The sequence below is a fragment of the Corvus kubaryi genome, unplaced genomic scaffold (assembly GCF_017639235.1).
Source record: "Corvus kubaryi isolate FWS band 111438036 unplaced genomic scaffold, C.kubaryi_AGA036_p1.0 37398, whole genome shotgun sequence".
Classification (NCBI taxonomy): Eukaryota; Metazoa; Chordata; class Aves; order Passeriformes; family Corvidae; genus Corvus; species Corvus kubaryi.
In genome coordinates this window covers 50,699,045-50,715,233 of record NW_024581137.1, presented here as the reverse complement: position 1 = coordinate 50,715,233, position 16,189 = coordinate 50,699,045, and the positions used below count along the sequence as shown (strand labels likewise).

The 16,189-nt window shown below is 37.6% G+C and overlaps 1 protein-coding gene across 3 annotated transcripts in view; it reads right to left on the bottom strand.

The window, feature by feature from the left end:
* LMBR1 (limb development membrane protein 1) overlaps positions 1-16,189 on the bottom strand; it is a 69,384-nt gene that overhangs the window by 22,604 nt on the left and 30,591 nt on the right. For 2 of the 3 annotated variants that reach the window (XM_042042825.1, XM_042042826.1), the window contains 4 exons: positions 4,385-4,511; positions 4,101-4,169; positions 1,636-1,700; positions 477-549 (listed from right to left, as the gene is read on the bottom strand). In XM_042042825.1, the coding sequence (XP_041898759.1) occupies positions 477-549; positions 1,636-1,700; positions 4,101-4,169; positions 4,385-4,511 (334 nt within the window). Of the gene's footprint in view, positions 1-476; positions 550-1,635; positions 1,701-4,100; positions 4,170-4,384; positions 4,512-15,561; positions 15,617-16,189 lie in introns of those variants that run through there. The other variant, XM_042042827.1, reaches the window with a different exon arrangement.

Genomic DNA, 16,189 nt, shown 5'->3' with positions numbered 1-16,189 from the left:
TCTGATTTTTAATGAATTACTACCTGAGATTTTAAATAACAATCAACTGAAACATAAAAAATCCTCCAAATTAAAAACAAAGCTCATATTGCAGGAAGTCAAGCCTCTTTTCCTAATTGTTCATTGTCCTTCAAACAAGGCTGAAATAGAGTCATTTACCAATCCAAGCTATTTTGCAGTAAGGGTGGTAGGTCTGGACAACTTTTCAATTGCTCTCTCAGGCTCAGAACATTCCCACATGAGAGAGCTGATGAACAATTTAAAAAGAAAATCAAAGCAAACCACACACAAAGAACCAATCTTGGAAAACCCAGCAAGGAAATGTACACCTTTAGCATTTGTTGCAGGCTAAGATGTTGAAATTTTCTGTTTTGAGAGAGAAGACTGCACACCAGTGAGACCAATACTCCTGACCAGAACCACTCTACTCTAAATACTTAATCTGAAGCACTGTCATTACAGTATAACACACATACCATTAAGCTTCCTCTGAATTGCTTCTTCTTCTAAAGTGATGATATACATCTGCTCATCTAGGTCTTCCAGGATCTGTATTTGGAAACAGAAACATGAACTGAGTATCAGAGACACTTGTTTTCTTGACTGCACTTATATAATCAGGTTCACTTTGCTTCCGTAAGCTGTACTTTAAATACAGTCTACAACTTTACAACGCTGACACAAATAAGAACTTCACAGAAGATTATTCCATTCTGTTAAACAGCTGTATCTTTACTGTAAGCAAAGTTACTGTTTTTATTTCAAGTTAAGGCTTTTATGTTCAGTTTCAATCTAAAGAGACAGAACAGTATGTCTGTCCTACATTCAAATCTTATCAACCTTCACACTCAATTTAAGCAAAAATAAATACAAATTTTGAAAAATTATATTAAAAGCACCTTTTCATATAAGCCAGTATTTCATGCAAATATAAGTTGCTATCGGAAGCTAAAATCAAATGAATAAAGTCTGTCTACCTCAGCTATCAGGTGCTTTGAGACTAAAGGTGACAGATAAGATAAGTAGTACATATTTTCTTTGTATTTCCAGGGTTGAAATGACTAATGAAAAGGAATGCAAGACCTAAGTGAATCCAAATTTCAGTAAATACAAACTAGGACATGTGACACCCAAGTCACTAGAGCACTTGTACATGGTACAAACTTCTCCCTTCCCTCACAGCATTCAGAACATGAACCAAAGAGCATCTGTATATAATAAGCTCTTAAAGATGACAACTAACCACGCTTCACCCATCTATGTGTATCCCCAGGTACCCTTCTTGCTATCCAGACTTTGTTTGCTCTTGTATTCTTTTCTCCTGAACTCAGAATATGCCCACACTTTTCAGGCACTGGTAAAACACAGCAGGAAATACTGGCAATAAATAATACTAGTAGCACTGACATAAATTGAAAAATCAGAGGAAGTATGTATTATTACAAGAAAAACTTCAGAAAAAAACAGGCTTTTGTGTGATATGAAAAATGTGAAACGAGCACATAAATAATGGTTATAGAAACTCTGATGAACTGGAGAGCTCTGTAGAAGTGTAAGCATTCTAGAAGAAAGTACCCAAATACCATTCTACCTTCTCACAGGTAGCACAGGAGGACAGAATTGTGTAGAACTTACTGTCGGCTTCACCAGCAACTGACCCATTACTGTAAACATCCGTGAGAGCCCCACTGGCGTGCACACTGCAGGGGAAGGAAGAGCATGCAAAACTGTCATTAGTAAGTCAAAGACCAGTTTTTTATTTGGATGCTCAGTGTGCTAGTCCACATATAACCATTTTTTGGTTTTGAAAAGAACTGCAAGAGCTTAAAGCTCCAATATGAACTTTTAAGCACACTGCAATCACACAAATTTTGAACAAGACAAGCATCTCTCCCCCCCAAGAGCTTAACTGTGATTTTTTTTTTTGTCAACAAGGAACACCATATAATCAGAGATCTTAAACTTGCTCAACTAATTAATTATTTATTCAAAGCATGTGGCCCCAGAGGCTATGTCTTCACTAGTAAATTCAGCAGTGCCAGAATACATTCCTGGGCTTTAAGGTTGGATTGCCTACCCCAGTAAATTGTTAGAACTATTCCTGGCATGATTCGCCCTGGGCCAGTTAACACTGCTGAATGATTCTCAGTGCAGTTCTGGACTTCAGGCAGCCCAGGGACCATTATCATGAGACAAAGTGCACAGACACCTGCCAACTGCAATATCCTGGATGGAATGACACTGGCTGGCCACAGCACTGGAGAACATATCAGGCATGTTTCATCTTTTAGCACAGGTGCAGCTGCAAGGCCAAGAGATCCTGAAGCTGCTATGCTCTGAAAGTTATCCTTCAACTTCCATTGATAGTAGGCTCAGCTACTAGACTTTAGGTTATTTTCTATGAAATAACAGGCCCTTTCTGATTCTAGCCTGTAATGGTTTTCAGGAATGATGCAAGTATGCTTCTTGGTAGAAAGGCTCAACCATGATAATAGAAAATTATTAGCAGAAAACAACAGTTTAGGGAAAACAGCCTTCAAATACTGAAACGTGTAGGAGATGAAGGAATTTATAACTACATGGATGAGGATGTACATTTATAGTTTCCACTATAATAAAACATGTTGCCAAAAAAAGGAGACAAGATTTTATTGTGAGGATTGCATTTATTTTTATTAACTAGCATTTCACTGTAGCTACTATGTATTACAGAAAAAATACAAGAGTATTCAAAAATCTAACTTAAGTCTGCCTTTACTGCAGAAGAATCCTGCAGGAAAAGGAGAAAAGAAAAAGGAAGTGATGCTCCAAATCACCATGGCAATAGGCTTTACTCAAACACTGCTTCAGCAATTAAGCCAACTGAAGATCTAAAGAAGCACTACCCCAGCAGCTGCCCCACTGCTGTATACTGCCCTTTCAGCTACACAGATCTAACAGCTAGGAGGGCCTTCACCTCAGTGATTTGCTTGTTTAAGTTAAACATTTCCAAAACCTGGTATTTATTCGCAATAATTTTGGTGACCTGGTTTACAACAGCCCCCAGAACAGAGGCTGCGTTTTCAGCTCTGCTGAAGCAAACTACAGGGCAGATTCGAAGTTTTGTAAACCAACTTCCCATTAAAGTGTTCAGCACCTCTGTCAATCCCACTCAGAACAGCCTGCATAAGACTTTGAGAAGCACATTGTTTAATTCTCCCATCTTCCTCCAAAGTAGATTTGCAAATCTGCACATACAGAGAACCTAAGGAGACTCACCGAGGTCTCTTTCATAGACAGATCTGTTTAAAGGGTATTACAAATTATCACTCCCCACTCTTTCTCCACAGTGACAGCCCCATGTAAGCTTTGAACCTGCCAAGCTTGGAGAAGAGACGAAACCGTAATAGTCTAGAAAGGGAGACATTCTGTCCCTCTCAGCAGTGTTCTAGAAATTATTCAGGGAGGGGGCTGAGATTATAAGTGGGATTTGGAGTCTTCCATAATGTTTCTTATTCCCCTAAACATGCATGACTGAACTCTGGTTAGGACCAGTCAATGTAAGGTTAGTTTTTTACTGCATTTGTTTCAAATGCAATTGTGTAACTGACCTGCAGACTGGCCAGAGACCAGCTGTGTGATTATGAAAGCTGACTGCACTGTCTTCCAACTCCTGCCTATACAGAAACATTTTCAATTACAAAAGGAAGAATGGTAGTTTACTGAATATAGGACATAATGTTCCAAAATAATTGTCTCACCGTACTACCGACTTCCTGCAGACATTTCATTTAAAAATTGTGCTTTTCTTTGCAGAATGGAGAAATTCAACTGTTTTTCAACTACCTGCTTTAACAAGTTAGAAGTTGGAATTGTTTTGGGTGAGGTGTAAAGTTTGACAAAAATTGAAGAAGTAAAGTACCATTTATTTAAACTTCAGAACCCAAACCTAAAAAATTCACATCTAAATTTAAATTTACCCAGAACAAGAAAATCCCACTCGACTTTCACAATCAAAAAGTTTCCTTTAACCACAAAAAAAAAAAATTTAAATACAATAGACAAAAAAAAACCCCACCATAAAATCCTTCATCTTTTGGAATAATGAGGAAAATACTTACACAAAAGCAACAAGCATCCCATCAGTGATATACAGGAATATAAATACGGGAGGTAGAATTCCCAGAGGTCTGTAAAAAAAACAGCAAGCACAGCTTTAGCTTATTACAAACAGGCTACTTATGTCACAGAATTTAACATAAGAAATGGTGCTGGCTGAATTAATACACCTTCTTCACAACCTGTGCAACACTCACATAGCATCTACTAGAAATACATTTAACTGGAAACACGCATTTCTGTATCTACAATGAAACTGGTGTGAAGGTTCTTTTGCATTCCATACCATATAAAGACTCCATACTGGCAGCATCATTGTCTATGAGTGCTGAAGCCACCCATACGATTCCAAGGATAAGCAGTGCAAGAAGAATGAGCATTACAAGGGTTTCTAAAATCCGTGCTCTGATGCCCTGTGGGCAGAAGAGGGGAGAGGGAGGATAAAACACAGCCAAGAAGTTTGAATCAGGTATTTTCAAACATTTTTTAAATTACAAACAAATACCAGATCCTTCTTCCTAAATATATACTCACATTTTGCCATGTAGACAAAAGCATAACATGTAATACACATTTAAAAGGTAGTGCATAAAAAAAGGAAGTACTTATGTCTTTATAGTGCCCAGATTGCATTTTTCCCCTTAAACCCATAGAAAAACGTTTTAAATTGCATATGCCTTACAGTTCTCATTAATCTCATTATTCCATAAAGTACTCTTTATACCACATGATTTTGTTCGAGCATTTTTAAAAGATGGATTACTTTTCTAATACTTTCAGCAAAGAAAGTGGATTAGCAAATTTTTATCTATGATTCCAATCAAGGGAATGGAAAGCCAATTATGGCAAATAGCCAAATGGCCCGGCAAGCATTAAGCCCTGCGCAGGTACAATGCAGCAATTCCTTAAAATCCCTCCCGCAGCCGTCAGTCTGCGGAGCCCTCCAGCGCTCGGCTGCGGAACTGCTGCTCCCGGCTCCGCTCAGGCACAGCTCCCACGCTGCCCCGGCCACCGAGCACGCACAGATCACACTTCCACGAGGCCACAGACCACGGCATCTGCTCGAGTCTGAAAATGGAACAACGCTCCAACAGCTGAGTGCTAGATTCGCAAATATAAATATACCAAATAACACACAAAATCAGATTTACTTTTGACTGTGTTGTCACTAATTCAATTAATTTTGAGCAATAGAGTGATTGGGATGCTTTCTTTAGGCATCCAGGCCATTAAGGAACCATCAGACTGATATTCAAATATCAATTTTACTTTTATTTTTCTTTGTTTGCCAGTACACATCTCCACAAGAGAACCCAGCTTGTTTCTCACACAGGTTCACCCCAGCTTGGGGATATTTCACTGCAAAGACTACTTGATAGTTAAAAGCAGAACATGTGTTTTACTTTATTGTTTTTTCTATTTTTATAACCTCTTCCCTCACTGCTTAACTAAAGGATTACTTAAGGGTAATCTTTATATGGCATTTACCCTGAAAATTATGCTTTCTACATAATCAGTGCATCCAACCATGAACGAGGACCTCAGGCATCCTAACCATGAGCACTGATCTCTTGTAGCACACCAGTTCCTCTCTTCTACCAGTCCTCTGCACAACAGTAAGGTTAGCACTGACAACTCACTCCATTCTGCTGAGGGCAGAACAATTTTTATATTGCACAGCACACATACTAGGATTCACACTCTGATGATCATTTTAAAATAGTGAATTAATAATATTTTTAAGAACTTTGGTGAAGTGACTAGATAGAAATATTCTGTCATAGACACTAATGAATACTTGGTAATGGTCCAGGATAAAAAAGAAATTAAGACACCTAAAGTACATAGGTAAATACTTAATCTCAATTAGGCACCTATAAGACTGTGCCCTATAAAAACATTTATGTTCCAGGCACATTAGTTCATACTTACACACATTAGAGTACCTGCCAAATAGCTGCTATTTGAAAGGAATGAAAGGTACAGAATTTTCCTCCCCCGTGCACACAGAAAAAAGCTCTGAAGAATCATGGAATGATTGAGGTTGGCAAGGACCTCCAGAGGTCACCTGGTCCAGCCCCTGCTCAAGCAGGGACACCAAGAACTGGCTGCCAAGACCATGTCCAAGCATCTTTTGAGTATCTCAAAGTTTGGAAACTCCAAAACCTCTCTGGACAACTTCTGCCAGTACTCAGGCACCCTCACAGTAAAAAAGTAGAAAGAAATGAACCTTAGATACCCTTATTACTTCTTTTTTTGCTGAGGGTAGTTTTGCTTATTCAGATTGAAAAATAAAAGCTTGAATACTATTATTAGTAACATCAGTAATTTAAGAGCTGGGCAAGAATCTGTACTCCTAACTTTCAGAAAGATACAGGTACATGTAAGAAATATTTCACTTTATTTCAATAAAGCAAAACTATCCAAACAAAACTTGAAGTTCAGTGCTTTATTTCTTTTCTTTTTTTCCTGAGCAAAAACCTCTTCCCTGACATTTTCGTTTTGACTTAACATTTCTTCTTTGAGTCATTTCACTTCTCTCCCACAGTCCCATTACATTACTTCAAACTTCTTAGATGAACCAAACGTCCCGGCACAGAAGACATTGCCACTTCTACTTCACATAACACTTGTTGCACTTTTTGAATCCATTTACTCCTCACATTTTTTCCTCTGTATGTGAAAAGAAGCATTAGAGCCTGACATCTCCAAAACCATCAACAATCCCATCTAAAACTGGAGATGTGAAATCAGCTTGTAGAGTACATTTATTTCTCATGCTCAGTCTACACCCTCAATCTACACTGGATCTGCCTTGAGCACAGAACATTAGCGCAGTATGAGAAAACACAAAGTGTAGGTACGCAAGACTATTTCCAATCAGCATTCTAAACAAGGACCAAGTTTATTCAGCACTATACAACCAACAAGACTGCATTGGGTTTTTCAGAAGGTGGTTCTGTATCTCAGCTTTCATAACTGCATTTGGTTACACAAACACTATCTCACCCTTAACACATCCTCCAAACCAAGCACGGATTGCACAGCAAAGAACCAGGATGCCTCCAGTGAGGAAGAAGACTGATTTGTAGCTATCCTGTGTTCTAGTACTTAAAGAAGAATTCAAACACAAGATGCAGATTGATACAGACTAAAAATATCTATATTGTTTATTAAAGGTGGGCATAAGGAGAACAACCTCAACACCACTATCAATTAAAATACCAAACACAGATTTCAGACCAGCATTAGCTACTACACTGCCTTAAATAACATTCCTGTGCTGTAAATTTAAGAGATGAATACAACCATAGCCTTTAGAAATAATTAAAGATATAAAAATACACTGGCTTAATTTTCACAAAATGTGATTAAGTTTGACATTATAAAATTAAGTGGCCAATTGAAATACATGTTAAGGTGGTGGGCTTTCATACACTCACTGCTATACACTAAGAATATTGATATGACTTCAAGTTACATTTCTGTGCGTGATGAGAAAGGGGTGGGAAAAAAATAAGGGAAGTAGGAGGACCTGGAAAAATATATTCCTCTAAAATAAAATAAAAAAAAACTTGTCTAGAACAAAGCCTGCAATCAGAAAGACTATTTGCCAATCAAAAATTAGAAAATTTGAATCCGTAACCAGGACATATTTTCTTCAATGGAAACAGATGAAGCAATATAAAGCATGGTTACCTCTCCAGACACTCCCTGAAGATATCAGAAAAACAAACAAACAAACAAACAAAAACAACCAAAAAACACAAGAATGACATGAACAGATTTTTTTATTAAAGAGAAGGGGCTCATAAAGCACCCTCACTTTTGTACACACTTGGGTTGTTCCTACTCTCCAGGGACATGCAGAGAAGGAGGGTTGTAAACACTAAAAAGGAGGAGATGAACTGGAAGTGGAACACAAAGAGCAACAGGATAGAACTAATGCAAGCTAAAAAGGAAGGCAGAAGTGTTGAAAAGAGTCTGATCTTTGATCTTCAATTCATACATAAACTTCTCTGCCTGTTAATAAATGAGAGAAATGCACTCGGGATCATTGTTTAGGAAACACGAACACCCTCCAGTTTGAAGGAAGGTGGCACTTCTCTTTCTCAACAGTGGCTTTGGTTTCAGTAACTCCACTTTAAAGTACTTTTCCATGAAGGTATCTACAACAAAGCATCAACTATCATTGCCCTACAAGCATATAACAACATCTTTGGTAACTGCTGAACAGGAGAACAAAACAAAACACACCAGCACCTTACAAATTCCTCCAGTTGAGTTTCAGATTATCCATAAAGCAAAAGCCACCCCTGAAAGTGAATTTCCTGCGTGGTTCCCTACTGTCCCTAAGCAGAAGTCTGACATCTTTCAGGCTGACTGACACATTAAAGGAGTCTCTTGTGGAAGATGAAAAAAAAATATGATATACAAAAACTTTTGGAAGCAGATTATTATAATCCAATAGAAACTGTAATTTAACTGTTTATCAAGAAAATTGGGGAAAAGGACTGACAGATTATACCCTCAAGCCCCCCCCACCATCTTTTTTTTTTTTAACTTCAAAGTTTCACAGATTACAAGTCCACAGCTCACCTACACTTTTACTCACAGCACATTTTCAAAATCCACCTAGTTCTTTAACATGAGCACTTAACCAAGTGAAGTATTTTATTAAAGGAAAGATATTTAACACATCAATCCCAGCAGACTGTGACTTGCCAGAAGCCCAGTAATATCTGTCATCTTCTCTGTGCACTAATGGGGAGAGTGGAAAAAAAAGAGCATTTGAAGCTCTCAAGGCCTGCCTACAAATAAAAGCTGTCCTACAAACACATTCTAAGAATCGTGTGGTTTGTACAGCCTCAGAGATATCTGATTCTCAGACTTCTAATTCTTTAAAATTCAATTGTCAAGACATTCAGAAGTTTTTATAGTTTAATCCTGAGCTACTTATGCTGCCAGGAGCACCAGGCCTAAGGGTTCATGTTTCAAGAAAAGCCTAATTTTAGCAGGAAAGGTTTTAATTATTTTAGAAGTGTTCTGACAAATTTTTAATTGCTGCTCTGGAAGGCATCATCAAAATCTTACCATGTTTCTTTTCTATTATGATTAATACAGATCTTGGATGACAAACAGCCAAAAGATACTAAAAAACAGCACATGGCCGAAAAAGGTAATTCTTCATCTGAAAAACCCAATGAAGTACAAATGGCAACAGTGCTGAAGGGATAACAGACATCATACAAGCAACTCAGAAAGCATAATTACCAAGGAAACCACCTCTTCCCTGCAGTACATTTTGTGTTGAGGGACTATTACACCACTTACAACACATTAAGACTTTCCTGATATGTGCATTCACACATAACACCTAGAGACTAGTTTTACTTTAGAAGATAATATGTGTGGTGATAGGTTCTTACAGCTTTTCAGTAAGGAAAATTTCTTGATAATGGAGACAAAAATATTGGGGGTTTTTTCCTGTTTAAAATTCTGTAACTACTTTGAATTATACAAACATAACAATACAAAATGCTTTGCCATTGATCTGGCACCAGTAACAAGTGAAGATCTTGCTCTGCACACTGGTTGTCCACCAAGTTTCAGGCCTCTCATATAACAGGCAGCTGGCACAGGGATCTCTCCTCACTCACGAGGGCAGTGCATAGGCAAGAAACCTGCCTGTCTGCTCCTCTCTCCATTAAGAGCCACATGTAAACTCTGGAAAGTTTAAAAGGAAATCTCTGACAACTGCCATTCTAGCAATGCTAAGGCAAGACATGCACCATCTTCCAGGAAAGCCTCTGTGGAAGATAATGTTATCTTCCGAGCAGTGGCACAACCCTGTGCCAGAAACGCACAAGTTGTTATTTTTTGGGAAAGAATGACTACATAAATGAAAGCAATCGGGCCATTTTTTGTCAATTTATGCTCTGCCAATTATGATTAGAAACACAAATATTATTCTTCAGAAATTTAAGCATAGTTTTTAATGCTGTCTAATGCTAGATGGATTTTAACAGATACGTACCAAGAGTTCTTTTGTTTTAATGCTGATGAATGATTAGAAAACCTTTCAATATGTTATCTTCTCCTTTTGCAAGAGGCAAAATTCCTGGTAAAGTCGAAGAACTACAGCCCCATCCTTACCTTAAGAAAAAGTATTTCTTTGTTGGAACATTACCTGGCTATAGAGATTTTGATGAACGTATTATTAGCTCCTATAAGATGGACATTTTTAGAGCTACATTGCCAATGTGAGACATGGAATGGCTTTTGTTAACTCCTCATTTTAATTTGGTTGCAATTTTGCAGAAAAAAAAAATAAAACAGCCTATCATCAATGAAATAAAAATTACGTGTTACACACAAAACCAGAGAGCGCTAACTAAGTTTCTATGGTGCTGAATATTTGAACACAGTTCTGCTTGGACATCTTGACCTCTTGCAAGGTAGGTAAACATCACTTTTTACACCATGCCCTGACCCATGGGGAAAGCCTGGGAAACATTTCTGCAATCATGGCACATTTAAAGTACACATGACGCCCATTGTTTTCACATGGCAGAAAGGAGTCTTAGTAACCTCAAGATTTGTTCAGTGAGGGGCTGATGGCAACAAACACACATGATAACATCTGCAGGAAAAGTGGAGCCACTAAAAAAGGGAGAATTACACTGGGTATGAGGTTGGGGATGTTATATATTAACCCCAATTACATTTTTAGCATCTTTTTCAATTTGCAAGCATTAGTGAAGAGATGAGCGTCAAGCATTTCACCCATTTCTATGGCTTGACACCAGACTTGGAGCAATCTTTGCTGTGACCTATTCAAGGCAGTCCACAAACAAGTCTTGTAATAAGCAAAGGAGAAGCATTCTGCATCAGGCAACATTAAACACATACTACATTTAGCACACTGATACTTAGTCAAGGGGTCATTACCTTATGAGACTACACAAATTACTAAGTCAAAAACAGATGCTGTAGTTTTAGGAAAACTCAGTTCATTTTTAAAATGCAGCTGCTAATGACTCAGAACCCTCATGGAGCAAGCTAAGAACATTTTAATCAAGAAGTAATATATTCAGGCCTCAGATTCGAGTTAAAAAAAAAAAAACAAAAACAAACAACAATTTCCTTGCCCATACAAGAACCAAATACTTCAGACTGTAACCAGCACTGACTGTGTCTTCTCCCACACCACCTCTTTCCTCACAGAATCTCCCCAGCCTCTGGGGATTTTAAGATTAAAATGAGCACTTTTAAATCACAACACAAGTATATTTTAAAGTTTTTCTTTATTTTCCACACAATACAAACATGAAAAATTCAGTCATAAAACATTCCCAGCAACTTTCAGCTGATTTTTCTGTTAACATATTTTCTCAAATGGTTTCACAGTTCTTACTATGCTGTCAATGGAGGAAGAGTAGGCAGCCAAAATACTGACCTGTATCAAACTTAACAGCTACACAGGATAAGTCACAAAATTCAGAAAATTCAAAGAGAAGCAGAGACAGAGAAAAACAAAATGAAAGTTCTGTTGAAAAAAAAAAGAAAATTATTTCTTTGGGTACTGGCTAAAGACATGCAACAATAAGCATTAGAGTTATGCCTGCCGAGCTGGAAGTGAAGGACCAAAATCCCTCAACTAGAGCTCAAGAAAAAGATGCCTGGTGAGGAGGCCATCTATTCAGGATGCAGTACACTCACTGGAGTGATTCCTCTACCAAAGAAAACTTATGCTTCCCTCCTCAGTGTCCCAGAGGAGTATCCAAACCAAAATGCTATAGCATAGTTTGGGATCCATACCCAAACGTTCCTGTTGACACCGCTGCACGCAAATAACTCAGCAAAATAACCTAAGAACCAACATGGACTCCTTGCAGACTTGAGTCCTCACGACTGGGATAAAAACCAGTCCTTTCTCACTTTTTTCCCTAGGATTATTCAATTATCCAATGCAAGATGGAGTCCAGTGAGAATCATAATGTGAGATTCATTTATTGCCTAGCAGTTAAGGCACTGTTTCAAATACATGGATTCAAATTACTCAAGCAAAGCGCATATCCCTGGCTCTTCCACATTAGGTATCATTCTTGTAGATTTAACATAGAAATAGTATATTAGAAATATTATTCCTTCCAAATTTTGTAACAGAATACATACCAATTTCTTAAAATGAGGAAAAGCTACACAGAATGGCAGACAAAATGCAAGCACGCACTAACTGGAATAAAATAATACATCCTACAGCTGTCAGGATGGACACGACTACCCTGCTGCAGCTTGCCCTATGCAGATCTATGGACATACAACCCAAACCTTCTGGGGAGGAGGGAAATGAGAAATGAAAGGACAATCACAGTAAAATGGTAACTGTCCCAGTGTTACCCCTTTCCCCCACAAGTTTGCTCTGTTGTTCCATTCACTAGCCCAGCCTTCACTAATTAGCTCTCAGATGCTCCACTCCCTCCACCTACCAAGTTTCCCAGACTTTCTAAAGCCACCTGCAACAACAACATGGGAGCTGTGGGATTTCTGACACTATGAGTCTCCCTCTAATAATTTACTTTTGGATCAGAAAGAATCTTTCCTGCTAGACTGGCCTGATAGGAAGATAAATAGATGTTTTCCGACTTCCTTATAGCTTGGCAGAGCATTAAGACAAGTAACGCAAAGTATAAAGAAAGACTTGGAATCTGTGATTGTGTTTCTGGCACAAGAAGACTGTTACCAAAAGCAAATGACATGTACAAGCACACAGGTCACTTTTAAAAGTCTAAAGTAAGTAAAGAAAACAAAAATAAATCCCCTGAAGTCATGTCTACTACTAACGTCCTGATAGTGGGTCAATAAGCCCAAGAAGAAAGCACACTTCTAGGAACTGGTCAAAGCACCAGAATGATGGAAGTTCCTATTAGTAAGGTGGGAAACTCTTGAGAAACCTACCAAAAAAAATAGGCAGGGATGGAAGAAAGTCTGTGGTTCTCCCTCCTCCCTGCCTTTGTAAATAAAGTTGTTGTCTGCCTCACAAATTCTCACTACAGATGTGCAAGCTCCTTCCTCGAGATGTCAGTTCAGAAAAAGTGATTCTTAATATAGAGCAATCCTTAACATGAAGTAATTCTACTAATACTAAATAAGTAATGTAGAATACAGATTTAAATATCACATGGTTATAAGTATCAAAATTCCACTGCTTTCCAAGAAGGAATGAGAAGTGATGTCTGCTAGTAAAGCTTCATTTAATAAATGAAAACCCCTTAGAAAAATGTTTATTGCCTTTCTATGATTAAGACAATTATATTAAACCTTTCTGCTACCAATATAAAATTCTATGGAAATTTTCTTCTCTGTGAATTAAAATTACAATTATAGTAAATCTGTAAGTATTTTTCAATTTTAATATAAAGTAACGAAAGCGCATAAACAGATTTAAAATAGAGACAAAGTTTTGCTTGTTCTGAATGGTCACTACTTGATGTCAATGGAGACGCAAATGAAGACACTGATGTGAAAATATTTAAATATTTAAATCTTAGTAAGATAGTCCTCGTGCATAAACCAGCCATTTTTATAAAACAAATCGATTTAATGTTTCTGACCATCTAATGAAATAAATCCAAACACACTGAGATGGAAGATGCTCACATTGCCTCTTGAAGCCTCTAACTCAGACATGCCAAATTCTTAGAGGCATCTGCCTGTTTCCATTGACTAAAAACGGGGTCTGAATCACAGTCATTTCAGAGATTTTGCATGTGTGAATACTTCCTTCCCAAAGCACGTCAAATTTTTCCATGAAACATTTCCGTTTTAAATTAAATTGTTACATGAATTTTATTATAAACGGACCATAAAAAAGAAAATTTTAAAAAATTACATCTCAGGGTTTTTAGATACACAGTTATCATCTACCACAAACAGAAGGATCTATAGAGGGCATTAGGAACGTTCCATCCAGACAAAATTTAAAAGCTACTTATTTCTGCCTAAAAATAAGTGTCTTAGGAAGAAAAAATATTTTAGAAGCCAGTGCTTCAGTCTACATCAGTGATAAACTAAGAGATTCAAGCTTAGCATTGGTAGATGTACCAACTGCACACTTTACAAGTAGTAGAAGTATTTAACATGTTTATTTTTGCTCATGCAGAACTCCGTAAGTTATCCTAAAACCAAATAAAAAAACCAACTCCATTTATGCACTAAGAGAGCAGCAAAGGAAAATATTCTCATCTTATTCCATTTGCAGGCTTCCAGCTACGTGTTAAGGCTCTTAGCAGAAACTGTGGAAATTCTACAAAGCATAAGCATGCTACATACAGCACAAATGTGCAAGTTCAGGGCGACGTAGGCGTGGGGAAAGCACAAAAGTTCAGCAATGCAGCCCATTCCTGGCTGGGGTGAGGTGGAATAACTAATGCTCCAGTGCTAGCTTCCAAAACTGAGTAGTTTTACAGATGCCTCTACCTACTCATAATGCGTCACCTAATGCAGATTCTCACAGTGTGCTAGAGAAGTCACAGTCAGAAAAACCACATTTCAAAATAACACCATTTTCTTTGTGCAGTATTTTTACCCCAATATTACTAACAACACTTGGTTCATCTTGTTACTCTACAAATTTCCATAGCTCAAACACATTAAAATGCTGCAAGAACACAAACTAAGCTGACACATTTTTATTTTCTATCTGCATTATAAAGTTGATCAAAAAAAGTAATTATAACCTCAGCTCCACACACTGCTGCAGAAAGGCTGAACCCCTGCTCAGATAACAAAGTGGCAGTGAGGCAGCCAGTGCAGAAAAGCTGTACCAAATAAACTCCACCACCAGCTTATCTCCTGGTAGCCTATTTTTTTGTACCTTACACTGAGGCCTCTTTAAACGAAGTACCATCTAATTTATGGAAGCAACCAACTGACATTTAACTACTTCAATGAAACGGAGCACAGATCACATCTCATCACATCTTGATCCAATGTGTGCAACAACCAACATTCCCTTATTTCCCCCTCAGCTGTCCCCAGATACAGAACTGTTACTTATATTCAACAAACCACTGATCTCCTTATGCTAATATAAAAAAGGCAGATTTTTGCATATAATGACCCCAACTGACTTAAGCAAGAAGTCTTATAAAAACCTGATAAAATATTTTATATAGCTACAAAACCAAATTCACATTAAGCCATTATTCCTCATACGACAAGTTTCTCTCTCCTGGCCACTGATTCTTGAATTTTTTTATCTCGCTCTCAGTGAAACATGATGTGACCTTAAGCTGTCAAATACATGTTACTTACCTGCCCTGCACAGCCTTTGATCCTAAATGTCCAAATACAGACATTTAGGCCAAAAAAAAAAAAATGTTATATGTGCTGAAGTCAAGATTTTGAAATACAAAAGAATAGTAATACAACCAGGATTCCCAACTTCTTTTGACTTACCTGTAGTAATTGTCAGGCTCTTACATCATTGTGAAAGGACAGCAAACAGACATCGCTGCAAACAGACATCACTTTTACAAAGGTATTTTCATTTCACACTAATCTACAGCAGAGTTACAGATTCCAGTCACAGATTCACAAAAGTAGCCCAAACAACCACCAAACTCTTCATGCATTAATTTGCTAATACATATACCTGTAAGATAAGAACATTTTTCTTTCCTCTGCAGAAGTGCAAATGAAGGACTTGGTAAAGCTGTAATTTAACATGTTTTCAGAGTTGTAACCCTTGTCAATGTGACATGCTAACAAGTTATACTAAACTTTCTCATCTTCCCTTTCCATCCAATTTATAAGCTCTTCTCATACTTAATATTAGATGGGGCTGTCCTCTATATTACTAATTGCAAATACACTCCACATTTAGCTGTGTACAAGCTGTTTCTGAGACTTCAGTGGAAGCAGGAAGCCCACAAAGGTTCCAGATAGGCATCATCCTTAATGCAAGATTTACAGTTAAATACAGTCCTTAGCTCTGCACCTTACATCCTACAAATTAAGTTACGGGTTTGTACAACTGCCAGCTAGGTATGCTTCTAATAGGGAGAAGGAAAAATCATGATCAAGT